We start from the raw sequence: 21,969 nt of genomic DNA, 5'->3' as shown, positions 1-21,969 counted from the left end.
GTGTTTGTTGATATCCGATGAATTGTGGGTTTATGATCAAGATTATCTATGAACAATATTTGAATCTCCTCTGAATTCTTTTATGTACGATTGGTTATCTTTGCAAGTCTCTTCGAATTATGAGTTTGGTTTGGCCTACTAGATTGATCTTACTTGCAATGGGAGAAGTGCTTAGCTTTGGGTTCAATCTTGCGGTGCTCGATCCCAGTGACAGCAGGGGAAACGACACGTATTGTATTGTTGTCATCGAGGATAAAAAGATGGGGTTTATATCATATTGCATGAGTTTATCCCTCTACATCATGTCATCTTGCTTAAAGCGTTACTCTATTCTTATGAACTTAATACTCTAGATGCATGCTGGATAGCGGTCGATGTGTGGAGTAATAGTAGTAGATGCAGGCAGGAGTCGGTCTACTTGTCACGGACGTGATGCCTATATACATGATCATACCTAGATATTATCATAACTATGCTCAATTCTATCAATTTCTCGACAGTAATTTGTTTACCCACCGTAATACTTATGCTATCTTGAGAGAAGCCACTAGTGAAACCTATGGGCCCCGGGTCTATTTTCCATCATATTAATCTTCCGTCAACAAGCTATTTCTATCTTTATTTACTTTGCATTCTTTACTTTTACTCTTTATCATAAAAATACCAAAAATATTATCTTATCATCTCTATCAGATCTCACTCTCGTAAGTGACCGTGAAGGGATTGACAACCCCTTTATCGCGTTGGTTGCGAGATTCTTATTTGTTTGTGTAGGTGCGTGGGACTCGAGCGTAGTCTCCTACTGGATTGATACCTTGGTTCTCAAAAACTGAGGGAAATACTTACGCTACTTTACTGCATCACCCTTTCCTCTTCAAGGGAAAACCAACGCAGTGCTCAAGAGGTAGCAATCTATTGACAGTCTTTTGCAAAATTAATTTGAGCTCTGTATTACTAAGTTCTACTTGACCACTAGATTATGGGTGATATGGAGATGCAATTCTATGATTAACATCATACTTAGCTAGCATTTTACGAAAGGCACCATGAATAAAATGTGAACCACCATCAGTCATTAAATATCTAGGGACTCCAAACCTCGGAAAAATAACTTCTTTAAGCATCTTAATAGAGGTGTTATGATCAGCACTACTAGTTGGAATAGCTTCTACCCACTTAGTAACGTAATCAACAGCAACTAAAATATGTGTATACCCATTAGAGGAAGGAAACGGTCCCATATAATCATAGCCCCAAACATCAAATGGTTCAATAACAAGCGAATAATTCATAGGAATTTCTTGATGTCTACTAATATTACCAATTCTTTGACATTCATCACAAGACAAAACAAACTTACGGGCATCTTTGAAGAGAGTAGGCCAATAAAAACCGGGTTGCAATACCTTATGTGCAGTTCTATCTCCAGCGTGGTGTCCTCCATAAGCCTCGGAGTGACACTTGCAAAGGATATGTTCCTGTTCATGCTCAGGTACACAACGTCTAATAACACCATCTACTCCTTCTTTATAAAGGTGTGGGTCATCCCAGAAGTAATGTCTTAAATCATAGAAAAACTTTTTCTTTTGCTGGTATGTGAAACTAGGTGGTATAAATTTAGCAACAATGTAATTAGCATAATCAACATACCATGGAGCAGTACGAGAAGCATTTATGACAACTAATTGTTCATCAGGGAAGCTATCATCAATAGGTAGTGGGTCATCAAGAACATTCTCTAACCTAGATAAGTTGTCTGCAACGGGGTTCTCAGCTCCCTTTCTATCAATAATATGCAAATCAAATTCTTGCAGCAAGAGAACCCATCTAATAAGTCTAGGTTTAGCATCTTTCTTTTCCATGAGATATTTAATAGCAGCATGATCAGTGTGAACAGTTACTTTAGAATCAACAATATAAGGTCGGAACTTATCACAAGCAAATACAACTGCTAAAAATTCTTTTTGACTAGTAGCATAATTTCTCTGGGCACTGTCTAGAGTTTTCCTGGCATATTGAATAACATTTAATTTCTTATCAACTCTTTGTCCTAGAACAGCACCTACAGCATAATCACTAGCATCACACATAATTTCAAAGGGTAAATTCCAATTAGGTGGCTGAACAATAGGTGCAGAAATCAAGGCTTTCTTAAGTATTTCAAATGCTTCTACACAATCATCATCAAAGATAAAAGGAACATCTTTTTGTAAGAGATTAGTCAAAGGCCTAGAAATTTTTGAGAAGTCTTTAATGAACCTCCTATAAAAACCGGCATGACCAAGGAAACTTCTTATACCTTTAATATCCTTAGGACACGGCATCTTTTCAATAGCATCAACTTTAGCTTTATCGACTTCAATACCTCTTTCAGAAATTTTATGCCCCAAGACAATACCTTCATTAACCATAAAGTGGCACTTCTCCCAATTCAAGACAAGATTAGTTTCTTCATATCTCTGCAAAACTCGATCAAGGTTGCTTAAGCAATCATCAAAATAAGTTCCATACACGGAGAAATCATCCATGAAAACCTCAACAATCTTTTCACAAAAGTCAGAGAATATAGCCATCATGCATCTTTGAAAGGTAGCAGGTGCATTACATAAACCAAAAGGCATACGTCTATAAGCAAAGGTACCGAAAGGGCAAGTAAAAGTGGTCTTTTCTTGATCCTCTTTTGACACAGGTATTTGAGAGAAACCAGAATAACCATCTAGAAAGCAAAAATGCGTATGTTTGGATAATCTTTCTAGCATTTGATCAATAAAAGGTAAAGGGTAATGATCCTTTTTAGTAGCTTTATTTAGTTTGCAGAAATCAATTACCATTCTATAACCTGTAACAATTCTTTGTGGGATCAATTCATCTTTATCATAGGGACAACAGTAATGCCTCCCTTCTTAGGGACACAATGGAAAGGACTTACCCACTGACTATCAGCAACGGGATAAATTATACCTACCTCCGGAAGCTTTAGTATTTATTTTCTTACCACTTCTTTCATCTTAGGATTTAATCGTCGTTGGTGATCAATAACCGGTTTAGCATCTTTCTCCAATTTTATTTTGTGCTGACATAGAGTGGGACTAATGCCCTTAAGATCATCAAGAGTATATCCAATAGCAGCACGGTGCTTCTTTAGAGTTTTCAATAATTTATTTTCTTCATGCTCTGAAAGGTCAGCACTAATAATAACAGGATATATCCTTTTCTCATCAAGATAAGCATATTTAAGAGTATCAGGTAATGTTTTAAGCTCAAACACGGGATCACCCTTGGGTGGAGGAGGATCCCCTAGGATTTCAATAGGCAAGTTGTGTTTCAAAATAGGTCCATGTTTAAAGAATACTTCATCTATTTCCCTTCTTTCATTCATAAACATATCATTTTCATGGTCGAGCAAATATTGTTCTAAAGGATCATTAGGAGGCACGGCAATAGAAGCAAGACCAATAATTTGATCTTTACTAGGCAATTCTTTATCATGGGGTTGTCTACGAAATTTAGCAAAATTAAACTCATGAGACATATCCCCCAAACCAATAGTAACAACATCCTTTTTGCAGTCTATCCTAGCATTAACAGTATTCAAGAAGGGTCTACCAAATATAATGGGACAAAAGTTATCTTGTGGGGAACCAAGAACAAGAAAATCAGCAGGATATTTAACTTTCCCACACAAGACTTCAACATCTCTAACAATCCCAACTGGTGAAATAGTATCTCTATTGGCAAGCTTAATCGTAACATCAATTTCTTCTATCTCAGCATGTGCAATATCATGCATAATTTCTTTGTATAAGGAATGAGGTACTGCACTTGCACTAGCACCCATATCACATAAGCCATGATAGCAATGATCTCCTATTTTAACAGAAATAACTGGCATGCCTACAATAGGTCTATGTTTATTTTTAGTACCAGGTCTAGCAATTCTAGCAGCTTCATCACAGAAGTAAATAACATGCCCATCAATATTATCAGCCAAGAGATCTTTAACCATAGCAATACTAGGTTCAACTTTAATTTGCTCAGGGGGTGTAGGTATTCTAGTGTTACTCTTACGAACCACAGTTGAAGCTTTAGCATGATCCTTTATTCTAACAGGGAAAGTTGGTTTCTCAATATAAGCAGTAAGAACAACAGGATCAACATTATAAGTGATAGTCTTTTATTCAACTTTAATAGGTGCAACTACTTTTACTTCAATGGGAGGATTATATTTAAACCACTTCTCCTTAGGGCGATCAACATGAGTAGCAAAGGATTCACAGAAAGAAGCTACTATCTCAGAGTCAAGTCCATATTTAGTGCTAAATTCACGGAAAACATCGGTATCCATAAAAGATTTAACACAATCAAACTTAGGCGTTATACCTGACTCCTTACCTTCGTCGAGATCCCAATCTTCAGAGTTGCGTTTAATTATTTCCAATAAATCCCATTTGAATTCAATAGTCTTCATCATAAAAGAACCAGTACAAGAAGTATCGAGCATGGAGCGATTATTGAGAGAAAGCTAAGCATAAAAATTTTGAATATAATTTCTCTTGAGATCTCATGATTGGGGCATGAATATAACATTGAATTAAGCCTTCCCCAAGCTTGAGTGATGTTTTCCCCTTCGTGAGGCCAAAAATTATATATATATAATTACGACCACGATGAACAAGATGCATAGGATAAAACTTCTGATGAAATTCCAATTTCAATCGGTTGTAGTTCCATGATCCCATATCATCACATAGCCTAAACCATGTCAACACCTTTCCCTTCAAAGATAAAGGTAAGACCTTCTTCTTGATAACATCCTCACGCATACCTGCAAGCTTAAATAATTCACAAACTTCATCCACATAGATTAGGTGCAAATTGGGATGTAATGTTCCATCACCTGTAAAAGGATTAGCTAGCAGTTTCTCTATCATACCCGAAGGAATTTCAAAGTAAACATTTTCAGTAGGTTCAGTAGGTTGATGAGCAACTCTTTTCCCTACTGGTCGGGGTGAAGATACCCCGAACAAGCCCCTCAAAGGATTATGTTCCATATTAACAAGTGACAGTAAATTTCAGCACACTATATAAATTTTTCCTTACCAAAGGCGCTTCACTCCCCGGCAACGGCGCCAGAAAAGAGTCTTGATGACCCACAAGTGTAGGGGATCTATCGTAGTCCTTTCGATAAGTAAGAGTGTCGAACCCAACAAGGAGCAGAAGGAAATGACAAGCAGTTTTCAGTAAGGTATTCTCTGCAAGCACTGAAATTATCGGTAACACATAGTTTTGTGATAAGGTAATTTGTAACGGACAACAACTAATGAAAGTAAATAAGGTGCAGCAAGATGGCCCAATCCTTTTTGTAGCAAAGGAAAAGCCTGGAAAAACTCTCATATGAAGGAAAACGCTCCCGAGGACACATGGGAATTATCGTCAAGCTAGTTTTCATCACGCTCATATGATTCGCGTTCGTTACTTTGATAATTTGATATGTGGGTGGACCGGTGCTTGGGTACTGCCCTTCCTTGGAAAAGCATCCCACTTATGATTAACCCCTATTGCAAGCATCCGCAACTACAAAATAAGTATTAAGGTAAACCTAACCATAGCATGAAACATATGGATCCAAATCAGCCCCTTACGAAGCAACGCATAAACTAGGGTTTAAGATTCTGTCACTCTAGCAACCCATCATCTACTTATTAATTCCCAATGCCTTCCTCTAGGCCCAAACAATGGTGAAGTGTCATGTAGTCGATGTTCACATAACACCACTAGAGGAAAGGCAACATACATCTCATCAAAATATCGAACGAATACCAAATTCACATGACTACTTATAGCAAGACTTCTCCCATGTTCTCAGGAACAAACGTAACTACTCACAAATCATATTCATGTTCATAATCAGAGGGGTATTAATATGCATAAAGGATCTAAACATATGATCTTCCACTAAATAAACCAACTAGCATCAACTACAAGGAGTAATCAACACTACTAGCAACCCATAGGTACCAATCTGAGGTTTTGGGACAAAGATTGGATACAAGAGATGAACTAGGGTTTGAGAGGAGATGGTGCTGGTGAAGATGTTGATGGAGATTGACCCCCTCCCGATGAGAGGATCGATGGTGATGACGATAGTGATGATTTCCCCCTCCCGGAGGGATGTTTCCCCAGCAGAACAGCTCCACCGGAGCCCTAGATTGGTTCCGCCAAGGTTCCGCCTCGTGGCGGCGGTGTTTCATCCCGAAAGCTTCCTCTTGATTTTTTCCAGGGTGAAAGACTTCATATAGCAGAAGATGGGCACCAGAGGCCAGCCAGGGGGCCCACGAGACAGGGGTGCGCGCCCAGGGGGTAGGGCGCGCCCCCACCCTCGTGGCCATGGTGTGGGCCCCCTCTGGTTGATTCTTTCACCAGTATTTTTTATTAATTCCAAAATGTGCCTCCGTGAAGTTTCAGGACTTTTGGAGTTGTGCAGAATAGGTCTCTAATATTTGCTCCTTTTCTAGCCCAGAATTCCAGCTGCCGGCATTCTCCCTCTTCGTGTAAACCTTGTAAAATAAGAGAGAATAGGCATAAGTATGGTGACATAATGTGTAATAACAGCCCATAATGCAAGAAATATCGATATAAAAGCATGATGCAAAATGGGCGTATCAGCCGCTCCGGTGCCAGGTACTGCGACCAGAAGAGCTTCTCCGTTGCGTTCCCTTCTTGGGCCTGGAAATACCGGGCGGCATCAGCAGCACTCCTCGGGAGATCCACAAAGGCGTCTGGAGTACTCCATAGTCGATTTAGCAAAGCATATCTTCGACCGCCAAATATACTCTGTAAAGAAAAGGCTTACCAACCGCTATTTGTTCGCTTGCTTGACCTCCTCGCGAGCTACTCGGGACTCGCACCGCGCCTCCTTGGCCTTTTGGAGGGCCTTGGCGAGTTCGGCCGCCTAGGCCTTATTCTGGTCCTCCAGGGCCTCGCACCAGGTGGCGGCATCTTGGAGCGCCTGCTCCACTTCGGTCACCCGTGCCTCACACTTACGACGGGTATCCTGCTCGGCTTCTAGCTCCGTAGCCACTTTGTCAGCGGCCGCTTTGCTCGCCCTCACCCCTTCCTAGGCCTCTGCAAGGGCACTCTTGAGGGTCTCGACCTCGGTTGCGGTGCCTACAATCATACACATAGCAGCACATGAGTTAAAATATGAGTGTGCATTACAATTCAGGCTCGTAAGGGGTCTTTTAAAAGCATACCTTGGGCCTCATCAAATCGCTTGTTAATACGGTCGATCTCATCATCAGCCAGCCTCAGTTTCTGCTGGAGTTCGGAAACTTCCGCGTCCTTGGCTGAAGCTGCTAGCAGTGAAGCCTCTTCATCAAAATAGATAAGTATGTTATCTCTGGAATATTTGATCCTCTGTTTGGCCCCTTTTTCAAAAAGCCAAACAGAGTCTCAGGGGCTACTATCTATACACCGGCATATTTTTACACATGCAAAAGCGGCTAAGAATATTAAGTCGCATACCTCAAAGCCTGTTAGCAGGCTAGTAAATGTTGGGGAACGCAGTATTTCAAAAAATTTCCTACGATCACGCAAGATCTATCTAGGATATGCATAGCAACAAGAGGGGAGAGTGTGTCTACGTACCCTCGTAGACCGCAAGCGGAAGCGTTTAACAATAATGCGGTTGATGTAATCGTACACCTTCATGATCCGTCCCGATCAAGTACCGAACATACGACACCTCCGCGTTCAGCACACGTTCAGCTCGATGACATCCTCGCCTTCTTGATCCAGCAAGAGGGGCGAAGTAGTAGATGAGTTCCGGCAGCACGACGGCGTGGTGACGGTGTTGGTGAAGAACAATATCCGCAGGGCTTCGCCTAAGCACTATGAAAACTATGATGGAGCATAAACTAGAGGGGACGGGGTTTCCGGCACACGGCCTGGTGTTTCGATGTGTTTGGGTGCTAGCCCTACCCCTCTATTTATATGTTGAGCCCTGGGGTCGAAACTTGGAGTAAAAAGCCTCCTCAAAGTCGGTTTTGCCCGAAAGGCAAGAGTCCTTCTCGGACTCCACGGCTAGACGCCAGGGTTCCCGGCGTCTACCCCCTAGACGCCAGGGTTCCTCGCGTCTAGCCTCTGGTCTCCGCAAAACTTCCTTTTCCACTTTCCAAAAGCCTCGTGGGCTTTCCCCTTTGGCCCAAATAAAGTGTTCTCGTACCCAAACATTTCGGGAGACATCCGGAACCCCTTCCGGTGAATTCCGGAACCCTTCCGGAGATCAAACACTACTATCCCATATATTAAAATTTACCTCCGGACCATTCCGGAGCTCCTCATCATGTCCATGATCTCATCAGGACTCCGAACAACATTCGGTCACCAACATACATAACTCATATAATACTATATCGTCAACGAACGTTAAGCGTGCGGACCCTACGGGTTCGAGAACTATGTAGACATGACCGAGACACCTCTCTGGTCAATAACCAATAGCGGAACCTGGATGCCCATATTGGCTCCTACATATTCTATGAAGATCTTTATCGGTCGAACCGCATAACAACATACGTTGTTCCCTTTGTCATCGGTATGTTACTTGCCTGAGATTTGATCATCGGTATAACCATACCTAGTTCAATCTCATTACCGGCAAGTCTCGTTACTCGTTCCGTAATGCATCATGCCGCAACTAACTCATTAGTTACATTGCTTGCAAGGCTTATAGTGATGTGCATTACCGAGAGGGCCCAGAGATACCTCTTCAACAATCGGAGTGACAAATCCTAATCTCGATCTATGCCAACTCAACAAACACCATCGGAGACACCTGTAGAGCATCTTTATAATCACCCAGTTACGTTGTGACGTTTGATAGCACACTAAGTGTTCCTCCGGTATTCGGGAGTTGCATAGTCTCATAGTTAGAGGAACATGTATAAGTCATGATGAAAGCAATAGCAACAAACTAAATGATCATAGTGCTAAGCTAACGGATGGGTCTTGTCCATCACATCATTCTCTAATGATGTGATCCCGTTCATCAAATGACAACACATGTCTATGGCTAGGAAACATAACCATCTTTGATAAACAAGCTAGTCAAGTAGAGGCATACTAGGGACACTCTGCTTGTCTATGTATTCACACATGTACTAAGTTCTGGTTAATACAATTCTAGCATGAATAATAAACATTTATCATGATATAAGGAAATGTAAATAACAGCTTTATTATTGCCTCTAGGGCACATTTCCTTTAGTCTCCCACTTGCACTAGAGTCACTAATCTAGATTACATAGTCATGATTCTAACACCCATGGAGTCTTGGTGCTGATCATGTTTTGCTCGTGAGAGAGGCTTAGTCAACGGGTCTGCAACATTCAGATCCGTATGTATCTTGCAAATCTCTATGTCCCCTTCCGACACTTGATGACGGATGGAATTGAAGCGTCTCTTGATGTGCTTGGTCTTCTTGTGAAATCTGGATTCCTTTGCCAAGGCAATTGCACCAATATTGTCACAAAAGATTTTCATTGGACCCGATGCACTAGGTATGATACTTAGATTGTATATGAACTCCTTCATCCAGACTCCTTCTTTTGCTGCTTCCGAAGTAGCTATGTAATCCGCTTCACACATAGATCCCGCCACGACGCTCTGTTTGGAACTGCACCAACTGACAGCTCCGCCATTCAATATAAATATGTATCCGGTTTGTGACTTAGAGTCATCCGGATCAGTGTCAAAGCTTGCATCGACGTAACCATTTACAACGAGCTCTTTGTAAGCTCCATAAATGAGAAACATATCCTTAGTCCTTTTCAGGTATTTCAGGATGTTCTTGACCGCTGTCCAGTGATCCACTCCTGGATTACTTTGGTACCTCCCTACTATACTTATAGCAAGGCACACATTAGGTCTGGTACACAGCATTGCATACATGATACAACCTATGGCGGAGGCATAGGGAATGACTTTCATTTTCTCTCTATCTTCTGTAGTGGTCGGGTATTGAGTCTTACTCAACTTCACACCTTGTAACACAGGCAAGAACCCTTTCTTTGACTGATTCATTTTGAACTTCTTCAAAATCTTATCAGGGTATGTGCTTTGTGAAAGTCCAATTAAGCATCTTGATCTATCTCTATTGATCTTGATGCCCAATATGTAAGCAGCTTCACCGAGGTCTTTCATAAAAAAAACTCTTATTCAAGTATCCTTTTATGCTATCCAGAAATTCTATATCATTTCCAATCAACAATATGTCATCCACATATAATATTAGAAATGCTACAAACCTCCCACTCACTTTCTTGTAAATACAGTCTTCTCCAAAAGTCTGTATGAAACCATATGCTTTGATCACACTATCAGTACGTTTATTCCAACTCCGAGAGGCTTGCACCAGTCCATAAATGGATCGATGGAGCTTGCACACTTTGTTTGCACCCTTTGGATCGACAAAACCTTCTGGTTGCATCATATACAACTCTTCTTCTAGAAATCCATTCAGGAATGTAGTTTTGACGTCCATTTGCCAAATTTCATAATCATAAAATGCGGCAATTGCTCACATGATGTGGACCGACTTAAGAATCGCTACGGGTGAGAAAGTCTCATCGTAGTCAACTCCTTGAACTTGTCGAAAACCTTTCGCAACAAGTCGAGCTTTGTAGACAGTAACATTACCGTCATCGCCAGTCTTCTTCTTGAAGATCCATTTATTCTCTATGGCTTGCCGATCATCGGGCAAGTCAACCAAAGTCCACACTTTGTTCTCATACATGGATCCCATCTCAGATTTCATGGCCTCAAGCCATTTCGCGGAATCTGGGCTCATCATCGCTTCCTCATAGTTCGTAGGTTCGTGATGGTCAAGTAACATGACGTCCAGAACCGGATTGCCGTACCACTCTGGTGCGGATCTTACTCTGGTTGACCTACGAGGTTCAGTAGTAACTTGATCAGAAGCATCATGATCATTATCATTAGCTTCCTCACTAATTGGTGTAGGAATCAGTGGAACTGATTTCTGTGATAAACTACATTCCAATGAGGGAGCAGGTACAATTACCTCATCAAGTTCTACTTTCCTCCCACTCACTTCTTTCGAGAGAAACTCCTTCTCTAGAAAGGATCCATTCTTAGCAATGAAAATCTTGCCTTCAGATCTGTGATAGAAGGTGTACCCAATAGTTTCCTTTGGGTATCCTATGGAGACACATTTCTCCGTTTTGGGTTCGAGCTTATCAGGTTGAAGATTTTTCACATAAGCATCGCAGCCCCAAACTTTAAGAAACGACAACTTGGGTTTCTTGCCAAACCACAGTTCATATGGTGTCGTCTCAACGGATTTAGATGGTGCCCTATTTAACGTGAATGCAGCCGTCTCTAAAGCATAACCCCCAAACGATAGCGGTAAATCAGTAAGAGACATCATAGATCACACCATATCTAATAAAGTGCGGTTACGACGTTCGGACACACCATTACGATGTGGTGTTTCGGGTGGCGTGAGTTGCGAAACTATTTCGCATTGTTTCAAATGAAGACCAAACTCGTAACTCAAATATTCACCTCCGCGATCAGATCGTAGAAATTTTATTTTCTTGTTATGATGATTTTCCACTCACTCTGAAATTCTTTGAACTTTTCAAATGTTTCAGACTTATGTTTCATCAAGTAGATATACCCATATCTGCTCAAATCATCTGTGAAGGTCAGAAAATAACAATACCCGCCGCGAGCCTCAACACTCATCGAACCGCATACATCAGTATGTATTATTTCCAACAAGTCTGTAGCTCGCTCCATTGTTCCGGAGAACGGAGTCTTAGTCATCTTGCCCATTAGGCATGGTTCGCAAGCATCAAGTGATTCATAATCAAATGATTCCAAAGGCCCATCAGCATGGAGTTTCTTCATGCGCTTTACAACAATATGACCTAAACGGCAGTGCCACAAATAAGTTGCACTATCATTATTAAAGTTATATCTTTTGGCTTCAACACTATGAATATGTGTATCACTACTATCGAGATTCAAAAAAATAGACCACTCATCAAGGGTGCATGACCATAAAAGATATTACTCATATAAATAGAACAACCATTATTCTCTGATTTAAATGAATAACCGTCTCGCATCAAACAAGATCCAGATATAATATTCATGCTTAACGCTGGCACCAAATAACAATTATTCAGGTCTAAAACTAATCCCGAAGGTAGATATAGAGGTAGCATGCCGACGGCGATCACAATGACTTTGGAACCATTTCCCACGCGCATTGTCACCTCGTCCTTAGCCAATCTTCGTTTAATTTGTAGCCCCTATTTCGAGTTGCAAATATGAGCAACAGAACCAGTATCAAATACACAGGCGCTACTATGAGCATTAATAAGGTACACATCAATAACATGTATATCCGATATACCTTTCATTTTGCCATCCTTCTTATCCACCAAATACTTGGGGAAGTTCCGCTTCTAGTGACCAGTCCCTTTGCAATAGAAGCACTCAGTTTCAGGCTTAGGTCTAGACTTGGGCTTCTTCCCTTGAGCAGCAACTTGCTTGTTGTTTTTCTTGAAGTTCTCCTTCTTCCCTTTGCCCTTTTTCTTGAAACTAATGGTCTTGTTAACCATCAACACTTGATGCTCCTTTAGCATTGCGGAGAGCTCGGGAATTGTCTTTTCCATCCCTTGCATATTATAGTTCATCACGAAGCCTTTATAGCTTGGTGGAAGTGATTGAAGAACTCTGTCAATGACACTATCATCAGGAAGATTAACTCCCAGCTGAGTCAAGTGGTTATGATACCCAAACCACTCTTCAAGGGTGCATGACCATAAAAGATATTACTCATATAAATAGAACAACCATTGTTCTCAGATTTAAATGAATAACCGTCTCGCATCAAACAAGATCCAGATATAATGTTCATGCTCAACGCTGGCACCAAATAACAATTATTTAGGTCTAAAACTAATCCCGAAGGTAGATGTAGAGGTAGCGTGCTGACCGCGATCACATCGACTTTGGAACCATTTCCCACGCGCATCGTCACCTCGTCCTTAGCCAATCTTCGCTTACTCCGTAGTCCCTGTTTCGAGTTGCAAATATTAGCAACAGAACCAGTATCAAATACCCAGGTGCTACTGCGAGCATTAGTAAGGTACACATCAATAACATGTATATCACATATACCTTTGTTCACCTTGCCATCCTTCTTATCCGCCAAATACTTGGGGCAGTTCCGCTTCCAGTGACCAGTCCCTTTGCAGTAGAAGCACTCAGTCTCAGGCTTAGGTCCAGACTTGGGTTTCTTCACTTGAGCAGCAACTTGCTTGCCATTCTTCTTGAAGTTCCCCTTCTTCCCTTTACCCTTTTTCTTGAAACTGGTGGTCTTGTTGACCATCAACACTTGATGCTCCTTCTTGATTTCTACCTCCGCAGCCTTTAGCATTGCGAAGAGCTCGGGAATTGTCTTATCCATCCCTTGCATATTATAGTTCATCACGAAGCTCTTGTAGCTTGGTGGCAGTGATTGAAGAATTCTTTCAATGACACTATCATCAGGAAGATTAACTCCCAGTTGAATCAAGTGATTGTTATACCCAGACATTTTGAGTATACGTTCACTGACAGAACTGTTCTCCTCCATCTTGCAACTATAGAACTTATTGGAGACTTCATACCTCTCAATCCGGGCATTTGCTTGAAATATTAACTTCAACTCCTGGAACATCTCATATGCTCCATTACGTTCAAAACGTCGTTGAAGTCCCGGTTCTAAGCCGTAAAGCATGGCACACTGAACTATCGAGTAGTCATCAGCTTTGCTCTGCCAGACGTTCATAACATCTGGTGTTGCTCCTGCAGCGGGTTTGACACCTAGAACTATATATACTCCTCTTCCTCCTCCATTTAGGGATAGCTAAGAATAGATCTAGACATTGGAGCTTAGCTCATGTATCTCCCCTTGTGGGATTCGTCTTGAGAGAGAGAAGACTCCATTGGAGTTCAAGATCTCCATTGGAGAAGATCCTTAGGGATTCAAGACCCCCTTGTGGGAAGGATCTATCTAGATCATCAAGACCTCATCTCCTTCATAGGATTTGGGATGAACTCTATCATGTATCTTATTTCCCTTTGATTTTTCATGTACCTTGTGGATCTTGTGTGTTTGTTAGTCTAGTGGATGTGTGATTGGACTTGTTCTTGAGTGTTCCTCTTGTGATTTCCCCTCTTGTTCTTCGTGTTCTTCGTGGATCCCCCTCCAATTCGTGAAAGATCTCCACTTAGGGTCTCCACCCTACAACACCACCTATCGTTGTTGCATCTCGTGGACAAATTTGAAGAGAGCCCGAAGAGAAAGCATCGCAGGTCGACGGTTGCCTGGCTTTGCATTCCGTGCAACCGAGCCCACGACCACAAGTTGCTCATGAAGGACTACTTCGCCGAGGTACTGACATATCCATCTCACCTTTTACATAGGCGATATCAAATGCATAGGTCTCTTTTTGTTCGCATAGTTGAAGCTTGCGAGCAAAATTGCCATTTTTTCACTTGCCGGAGGAATAGCGCCGATTCGCTTGGGTTTAGGTCATATCAAAAAATAACGGCGGCAATGAGAGTAATTGCATATGCATTCCGGCTGACTATACCGATGAAATCTTCGCACTGGAGAAGATACCACACTCAAATGCGTGCGGGTGTTTGCAAAGGCAATGATTCGGGTTTTTGGTTTGGAGTATCTTCGAGCTCCAAATGAGGAGGGCACAAAGAAGTTGATGGCGATGAATGATGCAAGGGGATGGGCGGGCATGCTTGGGAGTATTGATTGCATGCATTGGAGGTGGAAGAACTTCTCGGTGGCTTGGGCAAGGCAATACACCAGCCACATACGTAAACCTACCATTGTGCTTGAAGCCGTGACTTCACACGATATATGGATTTGGCATTGCTTCTTTGGAATGCCGGGGTCTCTCAATGATATCAATGTGTTGCAGCGATCTCATCTTTTTGTTTAGCTAGCTAGTGGAAAAGCTATCGCTTGCAACTATACCATCAATGGACATGACTATACCATGGGTTACTATCTTGACGATGATATTTATCCTCCATGGTCAGCATTTGTGAAGACCATAAGTGACCCAAAAACCAAGAAGCACAATTTTTTGCCGAAGCACAAGAAGCATGCCGAAAGGATATTGAGAGGGCAGTTGGTATGTTGCAAGCTCGGTTTGCCTTCGTTCGAGGTCCTACTCGCTTCCGGGATAAGAAATCCGTCAGAAATATCATGACTGCATGTGTAACTCTACACAACATGGTCATCGAGGATGAGAGGGATTTGAACTTACAGTTTTGTTATGATAATGTTGGTAGTCGTGTGAAGCCTTGTCAGGGACGCTGATGAGATCAATGCATGTTTTGACGCCTACCAGAAGAATGAGAACAGTGCTTCGCACTACCAGCTCCGTGATGACCTTGTTGAGCATCAGTGGTAACTCTATGGGAGATAGACTCCCATTTTGTATTAATAAATTCCATATGTATTTGTGTGTGATTTGAACAATTTGTTGTCGTATTAATTATTCGAATGTGAACATTTGTTGTAATGAAGACGATTGTTGTATTGTGAAATGCATTTCGGACCATTTATATGTTTGATTTATATTGTGATTCTATTAAGTTTATATTGTTGAAAATCAAGAATATGCAAAGCTCCGGAAAATTTGCAGTAACGCGAGGCCTCGGACGCGGAACAGATCATGTGAACTTGTCCCATAAAACATTTACGAAATGAGTTTACAGGATCTGTTCTGCCAGAAGCCTCGCGATACCGCAAAAGCTTATACATGCAGCTCTTAAACAAAACTTGCGAGACAGGGTTTTAGCGGATCCGCTGGAGACACCTAATAACGCAAGAGGAAAGTCGCCGTCGGAGGCGACAAAAAAGACCCCCATGAGAAAAGCTTGTCACAGTCGACCACAAGGTACCTGCCCCGCGTCGTAAAGGCAAGTCCAAATTTCGCCGGAATACCGTTCCATGCACCGTAGCGATCCTTTCCCTGAATTGTACTCCATCCCGCCCGAGATCAAACATCTCTTCAACGTTTTTATACGTGCCTCGCAAAGTAGAATTATTCTGTTCATTTGTGCGTGCACGTGTGCATTCATGTGTGAATTTCTGTTTGTGTTTCAAGAAAAGGTCCTACCTCTTCTTTCTTTTTTTCCTTTGATAGCTCAAAGCAGCCCTTTTATATGAAAAAAAAAAACTAAAAGCAGCCCCCGCTTGTTTTCTCAGGCCTTGTACAATGGGAGATGCTTAGAGGGGTGCTTAGAAAAATAAACCGAGATTTTCTGAAGCATCAGTGCCTATTTCTACACGAGAGACGCTTAGTTAAGCGTCTACCCTGTACAAATAAGCACCGGTGCTTAAGGAAAGTCTGATTTATTTCTCTAAGCACCTCCCCTAAGCACCTCTCATTATACAAGGCATCACAAGACAGTCCAGACAGAAGCCAGCAGCCAGCCAGCCGCGTGGAGCCTGTCAAGTTGACCTTTTGACAACGGGCCAGACCAATCACAACTCGCTTATTAGACGCTTACTGACCACATCGACAGGGCTCGATTAGCTGTCTTGTGATGCCCTCATTTGCGCCGGATAATCACTATACTGACCGCGACTGATGATGTAGAGCCACAAAAACAAGAACCAACTGTCCAACTTGAAACCAGAAACACGCCTATTCCATCTATTACCACCATCACAGTCTAAAAACGCAGAGAAATTTATAGAAAATACTCCCTCCGTTCGGAATTACTTGTCTCGGAAATGGATGTATCTAGAACTAAAATACGTCTAGATACATCCATTTCTGCGACAAGTAATTCCGAACGGAGGGAGTATGTTGTATCCAAAAGCGGCGTATCCCCGCTCATCTGCTCAGCGTGTCGCCTTGCCCTCCACACGCGCCTTCTCCAAAATCATGCTCACACGATCGCCCTCCACTTTGGATGCTCTTCTCCAAAATCATCCGCCTACACGCGTTGACCGCGACATTGCCGGCGGCGTTCAGCCATGCAGTTCCCTCTCGATGCTGCCGCCTCACCGATCACACATTGTACAACGGTTTGGATCTCTCCGCAACAAACAAGTCTTTTACTGCAGCTCATGGGCAAGAGGGACGCATCAGGAGGTGATTTTACTCTTCAGTTTCTGTCACCAAATAATAATACAGCAGAACAAGATGAGCTAATCCAGTTAGGGGAGCGATGTCAGATCAAGCAAACTAAACGCGTGACATGAAACATCATCAAGGACTTGATCAAGAATGACTGCTAAGAATAAACACACCGGGATAGTATGTAGGAGAAGTGATGTGAGATCAATTAAATTAAATTAAACGCGTGCAGTAACAGATCATCAAGTACTTAATCATGGATCACAAAGTCAACTTACCGACAGGCAATCGCAGGCGGCCGCGGCGAAAATGTCAAGGTGTGAACGTGGACGATGATGCACCGGATAGGCAATAGCAGCCAATCCTTGACCCATTTCTCTTTCCTTCGCCTGAGAGCGACCTGAGGAGAGGATCAAACAAAAAGGAGCCGTGAGCTCCTTGTGTCCCGTTCCTCTCGTGCTCTTTCTTCACCAGCCCGGCCATTCATTGGTTCCCTTTGCTAGCTTCCTCAGAAAGCCATGCAGATGCAGCCACACCATTGCCCAAACAGGAGCAGGCCTTTCCTCGGCTTGGCCCTCCTGCTGCTGCTCGTCTCCTTGGCCTCCCCGGCCAGCTCCTGCACGGCGCAGGAGAGGAGCTCCCTCCTCCAGCTCCTCGCTGGGCTCTCGCGGGACGACGGGCTTGCGGCGGCCTGGCGGAGGAACACGGACTGCTGCACGTGGGATGGGATCACCTGCGGCGGCCCCGATGGAGCGGTCACCGATGTTTCGCTGGCTTCTCGAGGCCTCGAGGGGTCCATCTCGCCGTTCCTGGGCAACCTCACCGGCCTCCTCCGCCTCAACCTGTCACGCAACTCGCTGTCCGGCGGCTTGCCGCTGGAGTTGGTGTCATCGAGCAGCATCGTTGTCCTTGACGTCAGCTTCAACCGCCTGACTGGAGTGCTGAGCGAGCTGCCACCTTCAACACCTGCGCTGCCTCTGCAGGTACTCAACATCTCAAGCAACCTGTTTACAGGAAGGTTTCCATCTGCTATATGGGAGGTGATGAAGAGCCTGGTCGCGCTCAATGCCAGCACCAACAGCTTTACTGGGCAGATACCAATTACCCCCTGTGTGAGCGCGCCGTCTTTGGCCGTGCTCGAACTCAGTTTTAACGAGTTCAGTGGAAATATCCCTCCAGGACTCAGTAATTGCTCCATGCTGAAACTCCTCGGCGCTGGCTACAACAACCTCAATGGGACTCTTCCAGACGAGCTCTTCAAAGTTACCTCGTTAGAGCACCTCTCTTTGCCTAGCAATGGCTTAGAAGGAGCTATCAATGGCATCAGCAAGCTCACAAATCTGGTCGCCCTTGATCTTGGGGGGAATGAGCTCACTGGCAGTATTCCAGAGTCTATTGGTGAGCTGAAGAGATTGGAGGAGCTGCATTTGGAACACAATAACATGTCAGGGGAGCTGCCATCAACTCTGAGCAACTGCACAAATCTCGTAACAATTGACCTCAAGAGCAACCAGTTCATTGGAGAACTTACCCAGGTCAACTTCACAAGCCTGCCAAATCTAAAAGTTTTAGATCTTCTGTACAACAACTTAACAGGCACAGTTCCAGAAAGCATGTACTCCTGCAGCCGGCTGACTGCAATACGGCTATCTAGTAACAATTTCCATGGCCAGTTGTCAGAAAGAATAGGCAATCTGAAGTCCCTCGCATTCCTGTCACTTGTTAACAACTCCCTGACAAATATCACAAGAACACTTCAGATCCTTAGGAGTTCCAGGAGCCTCACCACCCTTCTTCTTGGGTTCAACTTCATGCATGAGACCATGCCAGAGGATATCAACACTGATGGTTTTGGGAGTCTTCAGGTTTTTTCGATGAATGACTGTTCATTGTCTGGAACAATTCCTCATTGGTTATCAAAGCTACCGAATTTGGAGATGTTATTTTTACACAACAATCACCTCACTGGGTCAATACCTGACTGGATCAGCAGCCTAAACTTGCTCTTCTATCTAGACATAACAAACAACAGCCTTACAGGGGAAATTCCAAGTGCCTTAATGGAGATGCCAATGCTAAAGTCAGACAAAACTGCACCAAAGGTCTTTGAGCTGCCTGTTTATAATAAGAGCCCATTTATGCAATATCGCATGCCCAGTGCTTTTCCTAAAGTACTGAATCTAGGGATGAATAACTTCACTGGCGTGATACCTGAGAAGATTGGTCAGTTGAAAGGACTCGTTTCCCTCAACCTGAGCTCCAACCAACTATCTGGAGAGATCCCAGAAGCAATCTGCAACCTCACGAACCTGCAGGCGCTCGACTTGTCTGGTAATCATCTCATTGGTACAATTCCAGCTGCACTAAACAATCTGCACTTCCTTTCCAAATTCAACATTTCCAATAATGACCTAGAAGGATCTATTCCGGCTGTGGGGCAGCTTAGCACGTTTCCAAATTCTAGCTTTGATGGCAACCCAAAATTGTGCGGCCATATGCTTGTAAACCACTGCGGCTCAGCTGAAACACCTCTGATCACCCAGAGACGAAAGAAAAAGAAGAGTGTTTTTGCACTTGCATTTGGTGTATTTTTCGGAGGGGTGGCCATTCTTTTCTTGCTGGCTCGTCTCCTTGTCTTGCTCAAGGGTACAAGTTTCATGAAAAAAAGGCAGAACAACAACAGCGATGACATAGAGGCAACATCTTCAAATCTCAATTCAGAATACTCCTTGGTGATGGTTCCACGAGGCAAGGGAGAACAAAACAAACTCACACTGACGGATCTCCTGAAGGCTACAAAGAACTTTGACAAGGATCATATCATTGGCTGTGGAGGATATGGGCTAGTCTACAAGGCTGAGCTACCTGATGGCTCAAAGGTCGCCATAAAAAAGCTCAATAGTGAAATGTGTCTGATGGAAAGGGAATTCAGTGCAGAGGTTGATGCACTCTCCACGGCAGAGCATGACAATCTTGTACCATTCTGGGGTTACTGCATACAGGGAGATTCAAGACTACTGATATACTCCTACATGGAGAACGGCAGCCTGGATGATTGGCTTCACAACAGGGACAATGATGACAGCCCATTTCTTGACTGGCCGATGCGGCTGAAGATTGCACAAGGAGCAAGCCAGGGTCTATCTTACATCCACGATGGATGCAAGCCTCACATTGTTCACCGTGACATCAAGTCGAGCAACATCCTACTGGACAAAGACTTCAAAGCTTATGTTGCAGACTTTGGGCTGTCCAGATTGATCTTTCAAAACAGAACTCATGTGACAACTGAGTTGGTTGGTACTCTCGGTTACATCCCCCCAGAGTACGGGCAAGGATGGGTTGCTACATTGAGAGGTGATATGTACAGTTTTGGTGTGGTCCTGCTTGAACTGGTCACGGGGAGGCGGCCTGTTCAAATCTGTCCCAGGTCAAAAGAGCTTGTCAAGTGGGTACAGGAGATGAGATCCAAAGGGAAGCAGATTGAAGTCCTGGATCCAACACTTCGAGGCACAGGATATGAAGAACAGATGCTGAAGGTGCTTGAAGTTGCTTCCCAGTGTGTCGACCACAATCCTGGCGTGAGGCCAGCCATACAGGAGGTAGTATCTTTCCTGAACACCATAGACGCTAACCTGCAGAAGCAAAATTCAGTTAGCTCACAATGTAGATAGCAAATTATGCTGCAATGCACAGAGTAGATTGTATAGTATATGCAACAGCTACTAGTTCTGTTCTAATTTGTACAGATTGTGACACACCGCTATACGGAAATCTTGTAATTCATCTCCGCTTTCCCTCTTCACAACACAAACTGTGTGTGCCATGAGTAATGATAATGAGCAGTTGCTCAGTTCATCGATCTCTAACATTCCCCTTCTAAATTGTGCATGGAAAGAGCAGCAACAATTTGATGTGTATAGTTCGAACTTAGAACACCAAAACTGGCACCTAAGACAAAGCACAACTCATCAACAAGTCTCTGTGGTGTGTATGCCAGCTAAACCCTGAAACCTAGCAGAGGCAGGCCTGCATTGCACAAGGCCCCCACACCGAGACTAATAGTAATAACCTAATTAGTAACTGCGCCGCGGCGTTTCTGAATGCCGCCATGAGATTCCGCTTCCTCCGGTAGTTCAATTGATTAGAGACATCCTTATCACCGGAGCAGACTGCAGACCAATCGTGCAGCGGCGGCGCCTGCAGCACGCGGCGCAACGAGCAAACTGAAATGCGGCTGACGCGCGCGGGCTAAAGAGTAAGGAACCGGAGGCGAGGGTGCGGTGATCACCTGACCGTGGCAGTCGCGGTCGCGTCTGGCTATCCGTCCTGCGCGGCCGCGAGGCGACGCCGCGGCGCCGCCGTTCGCCGGTTCGAGAGTTGCAGGGGGTTCATCTGCGGGAGAAATAGACGAGAGAAAAGAAAAGAAAAGGCCCCGGTGACCAGACCTGTCCACATAGGCCGGCCCGTGCCAGGCCTTTCTACAGCCGGATTGTGCCGTGCCGGCCCAAAGGCCTGGCCTCAGGGATCGGCCCAGCACGCGAGGTATAGTATAATTGCTTTTAAAAAAACTAAAACCTAAATAATAAGTGTCACACCTGTAGCACGAAGTAACATGGTCCAAACGCCCCCATTACCATCTATCTTGCCATGTCAAACAGATGACATCAGCGGATTTTTGTTGTTTTTTAGACTCAAAAATGTTTTATCTCTTAACTAAAAATCCGTTTTCATAATTAAATCCGTCTCGACGAGATCTTCAAAACCAGAT

At 43.5% G+C, this 21,969-nt stretch overlaps 1 protein-coding gene across 1 annotated transcript; it reads left to right on the top strand.

Annotated features, from left to right (window-relative positions):
- The first annotated feature begins 17,651 nt into the window (after window positions 1-17,651).
- LOC123143849 (tyrosine-sulfated glycopeptide receptor 1) lies at window positions 17,652-21,060 on the top strand. Its single transcript, XM_044562856.1, has one exon. It carries the CDS (start codon window positions 17,717-17,719, stop codon window positions 20,870-20,872), a length of 3,156 nt encoding a protein of 1,051 aa, XP_044418791.1. The 5' UTR covers window positions 17,652-17,716; the 3' UTR covers window positions 20,873-21,060.
- Window positions 21,061-21,969: the final 909 nt, after the last annotated feature.

The sequence above is a fragment of the Triticum aestivum genome, chromosome 6D, assembly GCF_018294505.1.
Source record: "Triticum aestivum cultivar Chinese Spring chromosome 6D, IWGSC CS RefSeq v2.1, whole genome shotgun sequence".
In the NCBI taxonomy this organism is placed as follows: domain Eukaryota; kingdom Viridiplantae; phylum Streptophyta; class Magnoliopsida; order Poales; family Poaceae; genus Triticum; species Triticum aestivum.
This window is presented reverse-complemented; position numbering and strand designations above follow the sequence as displayed.